Below are 22,772 nucleotides of genomic sequence, written 5' to 3'. Positions count from 1 at the left end.
ATATTTAAGAAAAAGCACTGTAAGATAACATCATCAGGTATATTCTGGCCCAAAGTGTGTCCTGTTTAGTATAGAATATTAAATTGAATAAAAAATTTTAAAAGAGTTAAAAATAAAAACCATGTTCAAATGGATTTTTTTTTTTTTTTTAGCTAAAAGAAATTCAGCCTCTTCTTTTTTTAAAAAAAATAGGTTACTACCTACCACAGGAGCACAACTCCATGAGGTGCAGAGAAAGACAGACTTAAATAATGAAAGGGCTCTGTAAACATTTTTGAAAACTATTGACATAAAGGAAACCAAATTTAAAATTATATATTTTTACTATTCAGAATGTATTAATAGTAAATATGCCATAGGTCATACTTTTAACCTTTTCATTTTTGCGATAGCCCTTCACTGGTCTTTAAAACAAAACAAAACAAAACAAAAAAGCTACATATTTTTATTTAGCTCAAGAAATTTAGGCACATGGGCAGGACAGATTTCACAAGTATACAGCTGTGTTTCCTAATAGACTGAATACATATCATTGCCATGAATACATCCTTTATCTTAAAATGCCAATGAGCATCAAAAGGAAATATTTTGTTGGTATTTTTGTTTAACAAAAATAGGGCTTCAAAATAAGTGCTTCAGTAGAATTCTTCAACAGTTACTAGCCTGTTCCCAGTGGACCTAGTTTAAAGCACCACACAACAATGTGTGTTTACATCACCCTTTTATTTCATAGTTAGAAATAATACAGTTCCACAGGGTAAATCATCAATAAATAATGGTGTTTAATCATTAAACGTAAAAATCCCAACTCTTTGGCATCTGACAGGATTCTATTTCTTGTCAAACTAATGACTGTACAGATATAGTTAATCTTAGTGATCATTCATCAATACAATATGTTACAAAGGTGCAATTTACTTTAAAATATACAACAGCTAAAAATTTCTAGCCCACCGAGAAATCTGATCATCTCAGTAAGATATGGGCCAACCTCCCCAAGGCTCTTTCATATGGTTTCCTGAATGGAAGTATAATAAACATTGATTAAGAGTTCCTAGGGTTTTCTAATACTTGCTCTGCTCTAGAGTTTGCCATTCATTCTGGCTAAAGAAAAATCACAATTGCACCAGGAATGACCCACTCATTAATTAAAAGGTGTTCTTATTTTATAAGCTAGATTGTTAACACCTAAGAAACTCACAGCCCCAAAATAAAATTTGAAGCAGTTCTATGCTGCCAGAAATGCCAATTCAGTCATAAATTGCACCTTTAAGAGTCAAAAAAAAAAAAAGAAAAAAAGAAATAGAAATGTTTACAAAAGTTAAGTTACATACATTTTTTTTCCCAAAATATATTCAAGAATAGTTGAGCTGTATTTGTTACTAAAGCCAGGGCATTATTTCTTTAGCAACAAATTAAACCAGTGCAATTGACATAAATTGTTAAGTAATCCAGGATTAACCCATTAAAACTATAGAAGCACTTTAGGCTCCTACACTAATCCTAGAAACTGGAATTTCAATGAGTGCCTGTGTTGCACAGAACTAAAACTGGAATGACCTGATGCCATGCTGAATGGTATCACTTCATACTTAGTTTAAGCATTCAATAGTAGAAATCATAAGATCCTCTATTAAAGTTCCATTCATTTACAGAAAATTCAGATGCAAACAGTATTATGCCTATAATCCACAATTAAAAGAATCCTTTCCATTTTAAAGTTCTAGATGAATTTTAAATTCGAAAATAAGCACTAAGGAGACTTTTTTCAACTTATGAAAACTTCATATTGGAAACTTTCTGGAAAAGCTTCCCTCCCCCATTGTAAAATAAATACTTTGTATCCCAAATTTAATTGTATTAAGACACACTTTAATAACGCTATAAAGAAATATTTTACAGCCATAGAGATCAATAACTTTCCATGCGGAAATAAAAAATTCATTGCTCAATAATATTATTGAGGCAAGTAAAGAAAGATTATTCTCTTGTCAATCTGAAATGTTAATATTTTTCAGTGCAAAACCAGTTATAAAATATTTAAACTCAATATTTAAAAATAAAAAGTGGTCCAATTCAGCAATGTTCAAGTTCTAAATTTCATAAAACAAATCATTACATACATTGTATAGTAAAATACAGAGATTCAAGAAGTACTTGAGTTCTTAAGATATAAATTTCTAATGAATCATACCAATTCAGCAACAACCAAGCAGATAACATTCCCAATTTGAGCGTCAGAATCATAAAGATGAAATTACTGTACCAAAGCCTTTTTTCCTAGCTAAACAGCTATACAAACTAACGGTCAACATTTCTGTTATCTTTGCAGTTGCGTGCTCTAGAATGATATCCCCCCCCCAAGTACCTGTGATTTCATTCCTGTATTCAAAATTTTATCCAGACAATTTTTATGTTCCAAGAACACTTAGCTGATATAACCATCTATAATGTGAAGAGTCATGTACAGAGTACAGCAGTGGGTGTTTTTCTAGCCAAGTGCAGGCTGACCTAAACTGGTTTAAACGCTCTGTAAGTCATTCATGTATTATTCCTAGCAAACACACGGTCCCCTCGGAGGGTTAGGTGTTGAAGCTGGTACTGTAGCACTTCTGTGTCAGCTGGCTCCTTGATGTTCATTTTATCTAGATTGAGGTAGTCCAGAGATTTGGAGTGAGCCCTCTTACCTTTAAGAAGACAGAGAGGCAGAGGCCCATGGAGGGCCTTATAAGGTTCATAAGGTAAAGATTTAGTGCACTTGTCTCCTGAGCTGGGCATGCGCCTTCGCCTCCTGCCGTTGACAGCTGGAATCTCGTATGGCTGGTAGTACCGACTTCTGGTTTTATACAAACGAGAGGAACGGGCAAGTCCTGCATCCAGCTGTTTGGAGCGCAAGGAAGGCACAGCTTCTCCCTTGCTCTCTTCACCTCCTGTGCACTTCTGGGCTAACTTCAAGAGTTCCTCACCGGTTGTGAAGCCCACCAAATAGTTAGAGTCCATATGGAGGATCTGGTAGCCTGACACAGTCCTCCGCATCGGGGAGCAGGGCGTGCTGGAGCAGCGGGGCTTCTCTGCCTCGGCCTTTCCCGGGGAGCTGGCCTCGGCCACGGGGAAGGGCAGGCTGCTCAGGGTACTTCTGGACTCTCCATTAATATCGACTTCCATTTTAGGCAGCAGTCTGCACACTCCTAAAAGTAAACAGACTCAGATCAGAAAAGCATAATGCACAGAACCTTGGGCCAACCCAGATCGTTTTAGAAGGCTCCAGGAGTATGAAATAACGCTCGCCCAGAAAGACAGCCAATGTACCATCGAAAAGAAATGATGGTACATCTACTTAACGTCCATTAAAAGTTTCAGAGCAGGCATGAAGTGACCACTACCTCTCTGCCTTCAAGAACTTAAAAAAAGCAGGTTAAAAAAAGAACTTAAAAAAGCAAGACTTTGGAAGTCCAAAGTGCTACAAAACAGTTCAGATGGAGAAGCAAACAGAAAACAATGACACTTCTCCAAATGCAGCACTCCTTTCAATCATGCAAAGTTTGTTCCTTTACAGATCTCCACATTAAGCAAATAAAAGCAATCATACACATTCACAAGAATCTTCAAAATGTTTCTGGCTTAAAAGTTAAATGTTTCCATCATCTACTATTTAATTGTGCTCAGACCTGCAATTCTTCTCAACTGTGTTTAAGGGACATAAAATAAAATTGATTGAGCTGATCAATTTCTGCAAAGAATCCAATTTAGACCTAGAAAAATATTTTTAGGGTATGAAGAAGTCTTAGGTGAAAGTTTTCCCAAACCTTATAAATGTTCCTCCTTCCATATCCCCAATGAATTATTTAAAGAAAATCATTTTATAGTTTATGAGTTAATCCTAAATTCCATACATCACATTATTTTTAATATTAAAAATACAAAAAAAATCAGATGTCATTTTCCTTGACTACTTAATCATAAAATAAACCATTGACTTGACAGTTATTTTATGTTATAATAACTAAGGCACTATACTTTTGAATAGTTTCATAAATGGCAGAACAATTCACAATGAATGCTAACATTGTTCCTTACAATTATCACTCTACATAGTTTGGGAAACTGCATTGACGAGAAGTACCAAAAATAATGGTTAGGTTCCTAGGAAACTGAAGATAAATCAAATTCTGAAAAATAAAATATTAAGGGAAACAATGATAATGTCTTTTCTAAGAAGCTGTTTGTACTTGCTCTTCAACTGGAAGTAGTTAACAGTTTTAAGTATCTCAGATTGCTAATCAAAATGATGTCAATTGATTTTAAGATGAAAAAGTTACTAAAATATTTATTAAATAATTCTTAAGAATCCTTTTGTAAAACAAAGAAATCATTTCCTAATTGAAGTATTTCCTAAAGTTTGGGTATTCATTTAAATCCAAGCCATTAGAAAGCTACAAAAGAAAACCAGAACCTTATTCCTCCACTTGCATGCTCTACTTTCCTTCATTAGAAGACTGCGAAGTTACCAGCTGCCATCCTGTCCTCACTAGGGTCTCCATCCACAGCATGACTAAGAACATTCATGATAATTTTCCTGAGATAAATCAAATGCCAAAGGGATCAATATAGTTTCACTATTTACTCTAAGCCTTAGACTATTTCCAATTTTTATTTAACTAAAATGCTCTAGTCCATCAAGCTTTCTAGATTTAAAGTATCCAGTTTTATTTATTTTACTGATATAAAATTAAACTTATATTTGACTGTGCAATTTATTTCTCTATTGACAGGATTAGAATAGTAGGTGACTACCAGCTACTTTGACAATACATATAAGATTTCTCAGCTAATAATTCTAGAGAGCCATATGAAACCTAACCAAATTTTTATGCTACACAAGCCTTTACTCTCAGCCAAATGACAAATTAATCCTTCCTTTCTCTCTATTCTATAGCACAGAAAGAGCACAAGAGAAGGACAAGGCCTCCAACCTACATAATGTGACCGGCAGCTACAGGCAGGAACCATTTCTGTGATACTTTATTCTGAAAGGCCAGAAGGGGAGGACCACGGCACAGACTGGGTGCCACACCCAAGGAGAATTACCAAGCAACCCATTTGTACTAACAGAGATTCTGGTTTAGGTGTCTGAATCCAGCACCCCATGACAACCCATGGATTTCCACCCAGCACCTTTTTATTGCATTCTCATTTGTTATATTATAAACTTCTTTTAAATCCATGAATTCAGACTCCACTCATTCTGAACTGGGTAATAATTCATACAGAAGCTAGGCTGAAATTCATCTTTTTTTTTGTCTATGAGATAAAACATCACTAAGCAAGTTAATAGTATATAAAGTTACAGTAAAGAGGAGTGGGAACAGGCCTCTGTGGTCGACAGACTCATCAAAAGTTTGATCCCATACTATGCCAATTCTACTGCATCAAGGCAAATCTTCGGGAATTCTTAGAATCTTTTGGGGTTGGGAATAAAGATGGAAGAGTACAAAGGTTTAGAGATAGGCAGAAATTATATATTTAGCTAGAAACTAAGTACCTGGAAAATTAGAAAAATGAAGAAAGTAATGTATGAAGGTTAAATTTTGATTTTACATGAACTAGACATTATTGTTAGAGGAGTAACTATCATCAGTTAAGCTTCTAATAGTCAATAAAAAAAATACCACCTGGTTTGGCAGGACTATCCAAATACGATCTTCAGGCATCTACGATTTAACACCGATTTAATACCTATGTTAAGTAGAAAATATAGATGTGGTTTAAGAGCTCTCAAAATTTCAACCAAACAGCCAAGTATGAAACCTACCATATTTCACTGAGGTAGACAACACACTCACTGTAGAAAATACCACCTAACCAGAAGGTTAAAGAAATAAGAATTTCTAATATTCCCTAGTGTAAATATTCAACCTAGCACCCAAGGCCAATGCAAAACAGGTCAATATTCTAGGTAAAATTCTTGAATGAGGGTCTCCCTGCACCGGAATATGAAAAGGCTCGTTTTAAACATTGCATATACAGCTGCTACCTGCTGATCTTCTGAGGAGCAATTCTAAGAGCTGGAGAACTGCACTTTTTAGCTATCAAACATCAGTACTTTTGCTCCAAACTAAAAATAGTGTATTCTCAAAACTAACAGCTCTTTAGGCGGTTCATTGGTCTCTGCAGTGTGTTGCCATATGTACGAGAACAACTTCAGGTCTTGATATTCATGTAAGGAATATGAATGGTAGAACCAAGACTTACAAACTGCTTACATTTTTAAAAGGAATTCTTTTTACTTATATATCGCCCTTCTAAAGAACATCTACTTAACTGTGTGCAGCAAGAGAGCTAGGTGGAGTCTGAGTTTCAGAAAAGAGAGCACTGATTGGCAAAAATTTCATTTTTAGTTGGGCAGAATGCTAGTTAAGCAGCCTACCTCCCATTCTTCACAACTGTGACAGAAGACAAAACTTTTTATGCTGCTACTAAATCCCTGAGAATTGTGACTGGCTTTAAATACTGGGTCAAGATCCTGAGAGTAGTTACAGGAATCACCTTTCCTCAGGTTATCTTTTAAAAGGGCAGAAGCTCTTTAAGAAATGTCCCAGCTTAGGAGGAAGAAGTCTAAGTACACCTTCTAATTCCAGAATTCTGCCAAAAAAAGGATGACACTAAAGATAGTAAAAATTGAATGGTCTCAAAGTCAACATATCTTGATACATGGACATCAAATATTCTCCATGTCAAAATTTCCTATTAAAAGGCATTCATTGGGAACCTTACCTACAACTGGAGATGGCCCAGATTTTACCATGAAAAAATTGCTTATGGGCTTGTTACTTTTGAGAAGCCTATTCATGACTCAGCATTTTTTTATATTATAAAATATAACCTTGTATCCAAAAAGCATGCTGCCAAGATAAATAATTGCAAAGTGCTCATAAATATCACTGCAGGTATATGCCACGGCAGCACTAGAATAAACTGTGAATCGTGAAATCAGGTACAATGCTAACTTCTGCTTTACAGAATACTAAAAATCAGGGACTACAGATAACTCTTCTTGTTTCCATCAATGCTGTTCCTATATATTAACAGTTTAAAGCAAAAATAAAGACTAGAAAAAGGCTGGGAGCAGTGGCTTACACCTGTAATTCCAGTATTTTGGGAGGCTGAGGCGGGAGGACCACTTGAGGCCAGGAGTTCAAGACCAGCCTGGGGAACATAGCAAAACCTCATCTCTACAACATTTTTTTAAAAAAATAGGACCAGGCATGGTGGCTCACGCCTATAATCCTAGCACTCTGGGAGGCCAAGGTGGAAGGATCGCTTGATGTCAGGAGTTCAAGTCCAGCCTGGGTAAGAGTAAGACCCTGTCTCTACCAAAAATAGAAAAAATTAGCTGGGCATGGTGGCGTGCACCTGAAGTCCCAGCTACTCGGGAAGCTGAGGCAGGAGGAGGGCTTCAGCACAGGAGTTTGAGTGTGGGGTGAGCTGTGATGACACCACTGCACTCCATCTGGGCAACAGAATAAGACTGTCTTGGAAAAGAAAAGGAAAAAAGAGCAGCAAAATTTCTGTGAATAGAAGAGTCTAGAACAGAAAATAAACAAGAATAGAAAAGTCATCTCGTAGTTGAAAAATGCTTTTAAAACTGAGTTTCTTAAACAACTACCAGGAACAAATGTAATTTTTAAATGACACCTAACCGTCTTCAATACCAAATTCCCTCATAATCCAACCAGTAACGATAGCACGGACATATTTATAAAACACAGAAGACTTGGCAGTGGTCACAGGTGCTACTCTACTTCCTAGAAATTTATGAGGAAGCAACTATAAAACATGACACTACACAAACATAATGTTAATTCTCAAAAAATGTACAAAGTGCACATTTTAAAAGCATTGGGCACAACATGTAATTGTGAATTCTGGCTAAAACTAAGGCAAACAGTTCCAAACCGCAGCACACATGTAGGAGGACCTGGCATACCAGAATGAGAACATTCAAAAAACTACAACCTGTATGGGATATGCACAGCTTTGAATACTCTCCAAGAGGCCAAACCTCCTAAACTTTGGGCACAAATACCAATATTTCAAAAATACAACCTAAGTGTCCTTGGCTCCTTAAACCAGCTTTGAAAATAGTTGGTTAAGCTTCACAACTGCTATAAAGAGAATTCTTTTCCAGAAACACTGCATCCCAGTATCTGTATTTCATCTAAGAAACTCAAAGAATTAATTGCTTCATTAACTTTCCTGTTTATTTATATATCAGTAAAATGCTCATTAAAAAAAAATCCAACTCTCTAAAGCTTTAGCTTAGATGTCAAAAGATATGAAATTCTATCGTTAGATGCATTCCATCAACTTAAAAAACGTTGCTGTTTTTGCTGTCTTCTCTTAAAACATCTTTTAGTCTTCTCTGTTATAGAGTGAATTAGTTTATCAAAAATATTTTTCATGATTGGAGAGATCTGGTAAAGTCTGGTTATAAGGTAATTCTCATGGAGAGAAAGGAATGCAAAGGCTCCCAAAGAGATGAGAAAGGTGATTCAGCACCAAGATACCTCCAGGTATGGCCTATAGCTAGCTCCCATGCTACAGGGTGTTTGAGTCAGTGACACACTGCAAGAAACAAGATTTATTTTACTAGGCTTTAGGAATGGGGCTCTATCCTAGTTACTAAGTTCTTTAACTGTGCAGAGATATCCCAAAGAGCTCTTAGAGTCCACGGACATTTTTTATAACCACCTTTTCCTTCCAGATCCTTTTGAGTCTTTTCCTTTCCCCACTAACCTACTCCAGTGATTGCTATTTCTTTTCGAAAGCTATAAAAGCAATACATGCAACCTGAAAGCCATCCAATCCAAATAATCCATAATGCTGCAGTGTAAAAGGCAAAAGCACTCTTCACCCCCTACCAATGCCAGACACATCTAGAGAAAACCCCTATTAATATTTTGGAGTATCCTTCCTTCTCCTGTGCATTTACAAATGTTTGAGAGTGGGTGATCAGTTTTTCCCATAATGAAAACATGTAAGTACATACATATATATGTATACATACACATATTTATATACATAGACATACATATATGTATTTATATACATATATAGACACGTAGGACTATTTCTGCAAGAAATTCCAGAAGTAAAAATGCTGAGGCAAAGAATATGTATTTTTAAAAATTTTATATCAACAAGCACAAAAACCTTATATATCATTATTCATTTTTTTTACATGGAGAGTGTATTACTTTGTAAAACTAAAAATTAATATAAATATCTTTTAAAAGTATAATCTATGCACTCACCAGGCGAGTGTCTATTTCTCCTTTTATTGCCTATAAATAGGAATTATCAAAGAAGAAAGGGAAGATGATGTACCCAAAAGATAATGCGTTTGATTTTTTCAAAACGGATAAGATAAATGAAAAGGGCATCATGTCCATTCTTTGACCTCAAATCTCCAGTATTATTTTCCCTTATAACAATTAGACATTTTTAAAAGAAATATATAAACTAAATGTCAACTTTCCTTCAAAAAAGGGAAGATATGTATGTGTGTGTGTGTGTGTGTGTGTGTGTGTATGAAAAATATAAACAGGCCGGGCGCGGTGGCTCACGCCTGTAATCCTAGCTCTCTGGGAGGCCCAGGCGGGCGGATTGCTCGAGGTCAGGAGTTCGAAACCAGCCTGAGCAAGAGCGAGACCCCGTCTCTACTATAAATAGAAAGAAATTAATTGGCCAACTAATATATACAAAAAATTAGCCGGGCATGGTGGCACATGCCTGTAGTCCCAGCTACTTGGGAGGCTGAGGCAGGAGGATCCCTTGAGCCCAGTAGTTTGAGGTTGCTGTGAGCTAGGCTGACGCCACGGCACTCACTCTAGCCTGGGCAACAAAGCGAGACTCTGTCTCAAAAAAAAAAAAAAAAAAGAAAAAAGAAAAATATAAACAGTGTACATTTTAAAAGCACTTGGTAGAACATGCAATACCCCAGCACAGGATTATGCCTGAGACTAAAGCAAACAGATCCAAACCACAACACCCATGAGGGAAACGCTGTGCACCAGCACGAACAATCAGAAATCTACAACCTGTATGGAATCTACACAGTTTTGAAATTCTCTAAGAGACCAAGCTTCCTATCTAGTTGGCACAAAGACCAAAATTTAGAAAATATAACCTAGATGCCTAAGCTCCTTGGACCAGCTCTGAAAATAGCTGGTAAATTTCACAACTGCTATACAAGTTGATTCTCTTTGAAATTGCATCCTGAGAATTTTTTAAAATAAGGTTTATCAAAAAAATTCACTCCCAGTAACCAAAACACTGGCTCCATATGCTTTAACTGTTTTGCAGCAACATATAGCAATAGCACATAAGAGAAAACAGATATGAATATAAATGTTGTCATGTTAACAAAATCCTTTTCAAGAGGTACCTGAAACAAACCATTCAGAATAGAGCTATGCTTTGAGAAACAGCATCTCCTAAGCCTAATACTGGTTTAGTGATATCTAGAATCATCTAGTTTTGTTTTTGTTTTTGTTTTTTGAGACAGAGTCTCACTTTGTTGCCCAGGCTAGAGTGAGTGCCGTGGCATCAGCCTAGCTCACAGCAACAGCAAACTCCTGGGCTCAAGCAATCCTTCTGCCTCAGCCTCCCAAGTAGCTGGGACTACAGACATGCGCCACCATGCCTGGCTAATTTTTTCTATATATATTAGTTGGCCAATTAATTTCTTTCTATTTATAGTAGAGACAGGGTCTCGCTCTTGCTCAGGCTGGTTTTGAACTCCTGACCTCAAGCAATCCGCCCACCTCGGCCTCCCAGAGTGCTAGGATTACAGGCGTGAGCCACCGCATCCGGACAGAATCATCTAGTTTTAATGCCAGAGTCGTCTTGGAGTTCCCCTACCTGGAAGCTTCACCTCCATTGATACAGAAGAGGACACTGAAGCCATGAAGACAGGGGCTTGCCCAGAGCCATGCAGGTAGTTAGTGGCCATGATTACATCCCAGGACTCCTGGCTCCAAGTCCAGTGTTCCTTCAATTTCATCATGCCATGTTTCTAGCATGTGGTTCCCAAACTTGTCTATACACCGAAATCATCCAAGGAGCTTCAAAAAGTACTGATGTCTCTGTTCCACACAGGATTAGTGATTTAATTGATCTGGGGTATAGCCTGGACTCTGAAAGTTTTAAAAGATCCTCAGGTGATTCTAATATGCATACAAGTTTGGGAACTTGTTAGATAGAATTTATCAGATAGAGGAATTTCACTCCTTAAGTTCCTGCCTTGTTTTTAATCAGTAATTATTGTATAGTCATGTTGGTGAACATAATTTCTGTCTGCTTATAATTGCTAACAACCTATTCTTCGGCCTTCTAATTTACTGTTTCTAATTCACTGTGGGCTGAAAATATCTGCTAACCAAATGTGTGAAAACTGGATATAAAATAAACATAAATCTGTGCTGAATGAGAATCAGGCTCCTTCATTTACATACACTTTGACATTGTTATTTTAGCTATGTAGAAACTTTTGTCAGGTACAGCTACTTTGGAGAATGGTTTGGCAGTTACTTATAAAATTTAATAAGTACTCACTAAACAACCCAGCTACCCCACTCCTAGGTATTTACCCAAGAAAAATGAAAACACATGTTCACACAAAGACCTAAACATGAATGTTTATAACAGCTTCATTCACAATCACCAAAAACTGGAACCAACCCTTAAGTATCCATCAACAGGGAAATAGATGAACAAGAGTGTGTCCATCCATGTAATAGAATACCACTCAGTAATGAAGAGGAGCAAACTGGGGATACATTAAGTGAAGGAAATAGATAGAAAACACTATATATACTGTATGATTCCAATTATATGACATTCTGGAAAAGGCAACGCTATTGGGCCACAAATCAATAATTGCCAAGGACCAGAGACAACCACCAATGGGTCAAAAGGGAATTTTGGGGGATGATGAAAATATTCTATATGTTGACTTGTAGTGTTCATTACACAATTGGATATAATTGTCAAAATGCATGAAACCATATACCTTAAAAGAAAAGTGTGAATTTTACTACATATGTTATACTTCAATAAAGTTGTTAAAAAGAAATCTCTGTCACATTTCCAAGTTTTAGATGATCCTCTGAATTTTAAATTTTTTGAATTGTATAATCTCAGAATCAGAAAGAATCTTTTTTTTTTTTTTTTTGAGACAGAGTCTCGCTTTGTTGCACAGGCTAGAGTGAGTGCCGTGGCGTCAGCCTAGCTCACAGCAACCTCAAACTCCTGGGCTCAAGCAATCCTTCTGCCTCAGCCTCCCGAGTAGCTGGGACTACAGGCATGCGCCACCACGCCCGGCTAATTTTTTTTTTTATATATATATTAGTTGGCCAATTAATTTCTTTCTATTTATAGTAGAGACGGGGTCTCGCTCTTGCTCAGGCTGGTTTCGAACTCCTGACCTCGAGCAATCCGCCCGCCTCGGCCTCCCAGAGTGCTAGGATTACAGGCTTGAGCCACCGCGCCCGGCCAGAAAGAATCTTAATGGTTGGCCAGTGTACATCTGAACACCTTCAATGACAGGTACTCACTACCTCCCATGTTGGCTCATTTCACCTTACACAGCTCTGCTAGAATGTCATTTTATTTACATTTATAACTATAGCTTTATATACATACACATATACAGTCAGCAGTCTGTATCTGTGGGTTCTGCATCTGTAGATTCAACCAACCACAGATAGAAAATATTTTTTTAAAAAAATAACATCTATAGAACATGTACAGACTTTTCTTTTCTTGTCATTATCCCCCAAATAATACAGTATAAGAACTATTTACATAGCATTTACATTGTAATAGGTATTTTAAAGTAATCTAGAGATGATTTAAAGTATACAGGAGGGTGTGCATAGGTTATATGCAAATACTAAGCCATCTAATATCAGGGACTTAAGCATCCTCAGGTTTTGGTATCTGGGGGAGGTCCTGGAACTAAGCCCCCATGGATAACGATAGACAGACATAGATATAAATATATACACACACATATATTCCGATGGCTTTTGCCCATTGCTTTATTGTGCTTTATTCCAATTAAGTAGGTTGGTGACTCAGCCACATCATTTCTCACTCAATATTCTCGAAAATCACTTTGTACTATGGTTTTTAAACTTTAAGATCTTTTCCTCAAAACTGAAAATTTTAGTAATGCTTCCATTTTTTTTTCAATGTTTTAAAATGCATCTTCATAAACTGGATAGGTTTTGTCAACTTAACAAAATTAAATTGTTTGTTTTTCCCCACCATCCCTTTGAATCGTTCTGCTGTGGACTTCTCATTTAGAAATCGCTTATTAGGAAACTCTGCTTTTTCCAAGGATTACCACCTCTCTACACGATTCAAAGCAAGAACCTACAAAGATACTGGCGAAGTAGAATGACATACAAAAGCATGAACTCACACTAATAAGGTTTTGAAAATGCTGAAGATCCAGAAAGATCATTATTAAATTTTTTTCCCCTTCAAAGATTTGGAGGCACATGGACAACTCTGTCAGCACAGACACACAGAGGACATACTGAAAAAAAGACAACTAAAGGAAGACAACAGCAAGGCATATTTTTACCAGTTTAAATTTATGGTGTGATAAAAGGAATGTCACACTTGCAGTCAACTGCTATACAACTCTGTGAAAATGATGCTCCTTTCTGCCATTCTTTATAAGTGATAATATAAAAATAGAATTTTTTGCAAATTATTTCACTGATCATTGGAGATTAACGTTTTGACTAAAATTTCCCCCAAACTGGAGTAACTACATCTAACTACTACACTTTGAAATGTTATTGCATAAGATCTCCTTTACCTTCTATGAATTCAGAAAAAGGAAAATCAACTCAACGAATCAAATATTTCAAATAAAACGATGCTAGCATAAAACAATAATTTCAGTTCTCACCACTAAAAATTTTAATAATGTTTACAGTACATATATTTGCAATAATACACTGACATTTCACATTCACTTGTTTATTTATGTAGTCCTTAGAACACGTTATGGTATTATGTTCATACAAATGGTTAACAAACAGAAAAAGCAAAATATAACTCACCAGACTAAATCCCAGAAGATGTCACTGTACAATTTCCAATGAGGCCCAAGGGAACACAGGCATAATAATTTTTCTGTGCTACTCCAGATACTAAACATGAAATACAAAAATAAACCTTTAACAAGTAACACAACTTATAACATAATTATATCAATTCTAACTGTAAAATAGAATGAAACTAGCAGGAGGTACTAACATCAGATACAGGTTATATGGCATATAATTATTAATTCAATGAAAGTAACTTTGAGTTTCTTCAGCTAAATGAATCCTCAAACATTTTATCATGCTCATTCCTCTGCAATTTTTTGCTTAAACTCTACCTAGAGATTAAGAACAGCTAACTGGCCTAAATAAAGAGATAAGAAAAATTAAGAGTTGAAGTGCAGGTTTCCCTATGCTAGTACTATTCACATGTTCATCAGAATCACGGGTATTCTACGGAAAAAAATACTGCTGAGGCTGGGGTCAAAAGAACAGGTCCTAGCTCTGGCCTTTCTAGGAACTCTGCTCTTGACTTAGCATAAACATCAATTTTTAAAATGAGGACAAAAATATTATCTTTCCCCCCTAATGCAGTTGTAAGGCAGATAAAATGAAATGAGGTAGCTGAACATGTTTTGCATGCTGAAAAGCCCTTTACAGATGTATGATGCTATTATTATGCAATCAATGTTTGGTATCTACTCATTTTAGCCACAAAACAGCAACAATAAAAAATCTTCCATAAGACTGCTGTGAAGCAAAGGATCAGGAGGTTCTTGGAAAACAATTAAAAAAAAGAAAGAGAGAGAGAGAATGACTCAAAAACTACTTTTTTATAGTTACCACTTTAAGGTGTTTAGCATCTCCTCTGTACCTGGATCTCTCCTATCTGGAAGTTAATGTATAAGAGAATTTTTCTTTATCTCCTAGCCCTCCCCCTAGTTAATTGGGTTAATTAGCAAAGACCAAGAAAACTCCCCAAAGTCCTTTTCTACCTATGATATAAAGGTTTCTTTGGTTGTTGGGCTTTCTGTTGTTGATGTGTTCAACAACAGAAGGAGGTTGGGGAAGGCTCAAATGAGCTGAGTAGCTTCATTTTACCTATACAGGTGCACAGAGCCCGAAAATCGGGTGGCAACCGTATGACATGTTCTCAAACAGAGACAAACAGCAAGGGAAAAAGCAAGGAGTCTGTCGCTTCATTACTATTCTTACCAGCTCAGAAGAGTTTCAGCCAAAGGAAATGGGTAATTGCTAAATTAAAGATATATACTTCCTCAGCTCGAGACAAAGAGCTAATGCACCAAGAACTGTCATTCCAAGAAACTAGCATGTTGATCAGCTTTTGGAACTTCTTTAGATGTGGATAACAGACACACAACAAACACTCCCTTTCATTTCTTTTGCTACCAACTACTTTCAAATTGGGTGACCAAGAAATCAAGCCTTGGTTCTACTCCACAAACGGAAGCCTCTGGTTTTAATACAAAGTGAATTGTAATGTAATAAAAACTGTTACCTAATGATGCATTTATTTAATATAATCACTCCAAAGAATTTCCCCAATATCGATGTTATAAAGTTCACATTGATTTTGTATTTAATTGATTTTTTAATGGGGAAGGGAACTAAAAAGAATAATATTTTTGAGTATCTTCTATATGCCAAAAGCTATACACAATTTATTTCATTTAATCTGAACTAAATGAGGAAAATATTACCCCCTTTTTAAAGTATTCTATTAAATAACACTATTTGAGAGTCAGAGCAGGAATCTGAACCCCAAATGGTCTGACTCCAAAGCCCATTTACTTGTCTTTAGACTCTGTAGCTTCTATTCAATGATAAGCCCACATGTATAACCTTTTACACAATAATCATCTTCCTGAAAAATGTATAGTAATTAATCTCCGTAAATGGAATCCTATTCTAAATGCGTGGTGAGGCACTTTATCTAAAAGCTTTATCATCTCATTTGCAAAACAGTTAAAGCGAGGTAGTTTTAACTACTAGCTGCAAGGTTATTTCCAACTTCAAAAATATTAGGATTTTAAGGCACATAGTGAAGCATCTCACACAAAATTCTTCTAAATCATGGACTCTTTCTCCCAAGAGCCTCTAGGATTTTTTAAAAAACCATAAGTTATAAGGCAGAAAATAATTTATCAACCAATACTTGCTGGTTATATGGTTGAATGTCAAATACAGATACACACACACACACATATTTCTACTCTATTTTTCAGGGCTTACATCTATCACAAAGAGAGACAGATTTCATTTAGACTCTTAGAAATTGAGATTGAAAACTGAGAAGCAACATTAGAAAAATCTGAATTTTCGGCCAGGTGCAGTGGCTCATATTAGTAATGCTACCACTCTGGGAGGCCAAGGCAGGGTGATCACTTGAGATAAGCAGTTCAAGCCGAGCTGGAGCAAGATTGTGACCCTGTCTCTACTAAAAATAGAAAAAATTAGCCAGGTGTGGTGGTGGGCTCGCCTGTTGTCCCAGCTACTCTGTAGTCCCAACTACTCAGGAGGCTGAGGCAGGAGGATCACTTGAACCCAGGAGTTTGAGGTTGCTGTGAGATAGGCTGATGCCATGGCACTGAGAGACTCTGTCTCAAAAACAAAACAAAAACCACAACACAATTTTCTTAATTCTAAACAAAGAATAGTTTTAAAAGTCTTAAATCTAATTCAAACTCTCATGTAATTGGTCTCATGTTATTTGGCGACATATTCTTTCTTTCAAGCTTTTAAATGCACTAGGAAAATAGTTACACTTTCAAATATTTTTCACCACCACAAGAAAAAAATCAACCAAAACTTCATTCTGAATTTGAAAGCAGGGGAGCCTTAAAGTAATTATCCAACTCTTGCACTGGAGCTGATGTGGAAGCCTAGGAAATGGTCGGTAATTTCATAGTAAACAAAGTGTAGAAACTGATTATCCCTATTATGCCAGTGCCAAGCCAAAAATAGAATACAAACACAGAGTCCAAGGGAGCAATACAAAGTGAAACAAGGTGCAAGAGCTCCACTGCATTCTCATTTTTACTCATTTCAGACTCGGTTATGTGTGTGACTGAGTGCTATCTGTGCACAGGTGCTAACAAGAAGAGGAGGAAGAGGATGAAGACAGTGAAAAAGAAAAAATATAAAGAACAAGACCAGAAACTAACTAGTATAAGAATATACCATCTTCAATAAGAGATAGCCTACAAAGAATCTACAAAGTTATAGTTAGGGTTTTACCTCCATCTCCTATTAATAAAAGACTGCAATATGAAAGTCCTCAAAATGTGTACCTTTCAAATAACACACATTTTTAGAATACTTAAAAAATCTATAAATCTCTTAACACTCACAATTGATTCTGGCCAACGATCTGAACATGAAGGTTTGGAAAGGCATCAATAGATCTCCTCTCAGAAAGTCAGCAAGAAGGAAAAGAACCGATATGAAATTCTTAGAAGATGGACTCAATGCTGCACAGAAATACAGACTGCAGTAAACAGAGGAAAGGCAATAGGATATAATGCTTCCAGTTATTATAAGAAGGTGAGACAGAATGCTCTGGGACATTAACCTGTATGTAAGCAATAAATTTTTTTTTTTTTTTTTAAATCAAGCATGCCTACAGGCCTCTGGATAGGAAAGCCATGGGTAACTAAGCAAAAAAAAAAAAAAAAACACCCAGCACTCGACTGCAAGTGAAGCTTCTACAAATAGAAAAGTTTGCAAACATTAACTAGCAAGTGTGTCAAGTTTCTCACGTAAGGTAATAGTTATTATTACAGGTAAATAAAGAAGAACAGCCTTTTAAAAGTAGGGTGAGCATATGTGTCAATTCATAGTGCATATCCTGGCATAATTATTTACAGCACCTCCTTTAACTCTCAAAAATGTCTCCGTTTGGCTATTTTAATTGCTTTACTATTCAAAATATATAACAATGGAAAGGCAATGAGTTTATAAAAAGAAAGAAAGAAAGAAAGAAACACCCTTCTGCTTACATAGTGGCTTGTCCTACAGATCTGAGTTTGGGTGTATCCACTTAGGTAGTCAATTATTCACTTATTTAGTTATTCAACAATATTTCTTGAATCTTATTAGATGTCCCTGCACTGTACAGGCACTGGCACTAAAGACCAGGCCAAAAGGGAAGGCAGATAGACATGAAAATACATAAATTTAATACATATAACAGTAAACCTCAATAGCACTGGCAACCCAAAAAAGGGAGGCTTCCCCCAAAATATACAAAGTCTCATATGGTAATGTTCAGGTCCACACAAAATCCCTATACAAAAAAAAAAAAAAGCCATAAATTGTAGACTTCAGCACAAATCACTAACAAAGTAGCAATAGGATAAATTTAACAAAACTTATCACAAATCATGTGATTATAAAGATGAAGGACAGCACATAGCCCTTCTGAATTTTGGTAAATAAATCCCACTAATCATTAAAGATTATTTATGAAAGCAAGATACACTTTAGGCAAACAAATTGACAAGAGTAGAAGTTATGAGTTCTAATTCTAGCTCCCAAAACATGAAAAAAAAAAAGGAAAATGTCACAATTCTCAGAGTGGCTATTAAAGGAGAGACCAATAATGAAAAAGTGCTTAGGAAAAAAAATTACATTATTTAAAAATTCCATTCAGACTAGTAAAAATATTTTGTAACCACTAGTCTCAGACTACCTTAAAACAAGTAAAAGAGAGATCAAAACAAGTAGAGACCAAAACATCCCTAAAGCAACAGAACACTAAGCAGAAATAAAATGGTTTAACTGTCACAGTACAATACACAATGAAAACAAAATGCTTAGTTGGACCTACATGCTGATCTCAGAGGTTACTTTCAAATAATCTTACTTTACCATTTACAACTTGAAAGGAAATCATCAACAGTTTTTAAAAACAGTTGTTAAGTAGGGTGTGACTTTCCTGAAACCATCCTTGACCTTAGAAACAAATCATTAACCTGGCCAACGTGGTAAGACAACCCATAACTGGTTCAGTAAGGCAAAAATTCGGTTTCTCTTTCTAATATCGGTTCCTTTAATAGCAATCCACCCCCTTAAAGTGCAGCATTAATTTTCTTTCCATTTCTGCTAGTAAAATTTAAGCCTAGGTTACTCATATCATCTTATCACGTGAAGTCATCCTTCTACTTTTAGAAAAATACTCAGTTTCACTGCAAATATGACTGACAGTAACTGGAACTGCAGGTCTGCATGCAGTCTTTAAAAGAAATTTGCCTCTTAGGAAGCATCATCAAAACGGGATAGGTATACCCGGTGGGAACAACTAACCTTCCAAAGGAAAGCTTACTCATTTTGATACGCTGGTGACAAAATCAAAGTTCTCTCTGGAGGAAAAGACTTTCCCCCACCCAAAGCCCCTCATGCTAAAACAGCAAAGACATTTGGAATCCTGTATATAAAGTTTTATTACTCTCACCACATTAAATATTTTTAAGAGTTCATTTTAAAACAGCTCTCCAAAATACACAGAGAAAACAAGCAAATTCACTGACTGTTATGCAAGATCAACAAACATATATGATATCCTGGAACAGTGACTAGTAACAGCCTCATGCGCAATTAAATAAACCAAAATGTTAGCAAACTCATATTCTATACACAGTTCTTATCAAATTAAGAGGTCTCTGTGCTCACGATCCTGCTCATTTTAAGTCTATAATGCATTCACAGTTACATAATAAAAACAGAGAAACCTGTGAAACATTCATTAAACATAATATTGTAAGCATAAATCGTGGTCTTGAATTAATGAAGTAACCAAAAGCTTCTGCCAAGAATAACCAATACTGTATTTGGAAATTACTGAAAAATAAACTTTGGGAAAGGGTCATTTCTATCTCGCTAGTGTCTATCCTGTACTACAGGGTTATAGAAAATAAAGCAACTAACAAAGCTAAACTGTAGCAGAGTGGCTCTTTGAGAGAAACAATGTAAAATAACGAGTCTAGTAACATCAGGAACGTTGTGCAGGAATTGTTCTTTTGGCTAGTGGTAACAAGCTCACTGCAATATGCCTCCATTCTTCTGAACCTCCTCAAACGATTAAAAAGTTCCCAGCTCCAGCTTTACCTGTGCACGGCAACCATACACATCACACACAAATCTTCGTTCAACGCAAGTCACTAACCCACTCGTCTGCAAACTGGCGTGGGTGGAGAAGCAGGGAGTCCCTAAGGATGAACACTTGCAAGGGGAAAAGGACAGGGCCATCATTCCCTTCGCGCTCCCGTCTCGTTTCTGGCAGAGATTCGCAGATTCCACCACTAGAGAGAGTTTGGCAGCTTCACAATGGGGCCGCTGCTCAAGGTCTGACGGCCGCCCGCCTCGAAACCCCTTCCCTCCGCTTCCCACCCGCTCCAAAGTCCGTCCGCGACAGGTGGGGCGAAGCCGGCGATGCCCAACGACATCTGCCGCTTACGCTCCTGGCCAGCACCGGGCCCCCGTCCACGCGCGGGCACACAGCCACCACCGGCCAGTTCGGCCCCCGCCGCACCGGCAGACGCTCGGCGGGGCCGGCGGCCTTGCACCCGGGTTGCAAGTGTGGGCGCGGGGGCCCCGGCGAGATCGGATCGCCCGGGCTCGCCCCGCGGTGCTATCTGGCCTGGGCAGTCGCACCCTGCGCGCGGCCGGGCACGCGGCCAGAGGTGCAGCAGGCCGGGGAAAGAGCTACTTCTCAATGGGGCCCCCAGGCCCGCTGCCCCGCGGTGCGGGCACGGCGGCCCAGGGAGCGAGCGTGCGCGCCAACGCGCCCGACTTCCGCACCGCCGCACCGCGGGAGAGGCGCTCCGGGTCGCCGAGTTCCCGCACCTCCCGGGCGAGCGCACGCCGCGCGCACACGGGGGCGCACGCCCCCGCACACTCACTCGCGCTGCACACTCACGGCGGCTCCGGCCCCACCCCTGTGCCGGGGAACCGCAAGCTCCCCGCACCCCGCGCGGGCCCCACCCAGTTCACCAGCCCCCAGCCCCCTTCTTGGGTGCCTGGGGACCGGCCCGCCAAGGCCGGGGGACGCCGGGGCCGCCCCGCTGCCCATCCGGGAGGCCGGCCTGGCCGGGGTTCCCCAGCACCGCGCGGGCACCGTGCGCCCGGCCCCAACGTGAGGCAGGGAGGAAGGGGCGGCGCCGCGATTGGGGCTGGCACCCAGGATCGGTGACTGGGGCAAACCTCCCCCCCCATCACCACCACCTCTTCTGCGGCACAAAAGGTTGCAGACGGAGCCGCCGTCCCCGCGCAACCTACCCGTGGCCCAGAGCTCCGTCGTCTCCGCTGTGCCCGGGGCCGCGGAGCCGGAGACAAGGGCGGGAGAGGCGCAGGGCTGCGGCGCCGAGATCCGGGCAGAGGCCGCCAGCCGAGCCAGCCGGGTACCCTCTCCTTTCCCACCGCGCTCGGCGCCAGCTACCGCCCGGCGTAGTCCCCGCCCCCTCCTCCTCCTCCTCCGCCCGCCTTCCCGCCTCCTTCCCGGCTGCGGAGGCGCAGCCCGTCAGCGCTGAGCCCGCCTCCTGCGCCCGGCTCAGACACCCGGACGAAGGGCGGGCCGGAGGGCGAGCGAAAGGCGCTAAGAGGCCGTAAGAAGTGGGCGGGGGCGGGGTTGGTGACTGGGCAGGGGAGGAGGAGTCGCAACACTCCCTCCCCAGTCCAACCCAGTACTCCAGCTGAAGAGCTCCAACTCGCAGGCCTGGGAACACTTAGCCTTCGCTGGTTAAGTGTGCTGATGTTGTCATTTGTGAGGCTCCGCTTAAAGGGCTTAGCTAGCACCTAGCAGTAGTCGAGACGACTAGCCCATGAAATTACAAATTATGGCATCAGTTTTAGAAAACTACTAAATACCCAGTGAATGTGTGTTGGGGGGGTAAAGTTCAAATTCAGATTCTGATTGCATTAGCTAGTTTTGGATCTGCAAAGACTTTGATCTTTTCTATTCTTGTAAGAGATTATTTTCCTCGACCAAGATTTTCTTTTCTCAATTCATGTACATCTCCTCTGCCAAACTGGTTAAGCTCTGCGATGAGAATGTTTACTGACATTTATTTAGCTCTCAATATGTGCCAGGCCTTTTTACATGCCTTTCCAAATTTACCCCTCTCAACAATTCTGTAAGGAAGTAACCAATTAAGGTCCACATTTTAAAGACACAGAAAGTTTAAGTAACTTCCTCCAGGGTACACAACCTAGTAAGTGGCTGAGCTGAGTGTATACACAGTGAACCCCCAAATTGTTTATAAATGTTATAATTTTAGGTGCCAGTCTGAAACCAAGAGAGTTTGTTGGTTGTTTTCTTTTTTTTTTTTTTTTAACAAAAACCTTTAGCTAAACATAAAAGACATAATATTAATGTATTTGGTGTAGATCAATAAAAATTTAAACAATCTTGACTCAAACTTGTTCCAGAATACATGTCTTGTCCCTGATAATATGAAGACAAATAAATGTGGACATCCCCTACTTCAACAGAATGACTCCTGGTCATTCTCCTCAGGTAGAAGACATGTTATGCTATCTCTTATGTGCCCTAAAATAAGTATGGGAAGGTAGAGGAAAGAGGAAATTTTAACGAATGTTCCCTAAACAATTTTTAAAAACATCAGTTAC

General features: G+C 38.7%; 1 protein-coding gene across 6 annotated transcripts in view; it reads right to left on the bottom strand.

The window, feature by feature from the left end:
- The window catches only part of MACIR (macrophage immunometabolism regulator), a 48,110-nt gene extending 26,502 nt beyond the window's left edge, over positions 1-21,608 (bottom strand). Inside the window, exons 1-3 of one of the 6 annotated variants that reach the window (XM_076008250.1) lie at positions 21,423-21,608; positions 14,142-14,231; positions 2,688-3,188 (exon numbers count right to left, since the gene is read on the bottom strand). In XM_076008250.1, the coding sequence (XP_075864365.1) occupies positions 2,688-3,165 (478 nt within the window). In that variant the 5' untranslated portion in view covers positions 3,166-3,188; positions 14,142-14,231; positions 21,423-21,608. Of the gene's footprint in view, positions 1-704; positions 3,189-14,141; positions 14,232-17,497; positions 17,823-20,252; positions 20,643-21,422 lie in introns of those variants that run through there. The other 5 variants (XM_076008251.1, XM_012773166.3, XM_012773156.3 and 2 more) reach the window with 5 other exon arrangements.
- Between the last annotated feature and the right edge of the window lie 1,164 nt (positions 21,609-22,772).

Source organism: Microcebus murinus, chromosome 11 (assembly GCF_040939455.1).
Source record: "Microcebus murinus isolate Inina chromosome 11, M.murinus_Inina_mat1.0, whole genome shotgun sequence".
Classification (NCBI taxonomy): Eukaryota; Metazoa; Chordata; class Mammalia; order Primates; family Cheirogaleidae; genus Microcebus; species Microcebus murinus.
Note: the sequence above shows the minus strand (reverse complement) of the source record. Positions and strands in the feature narration are given on the sequence as shown.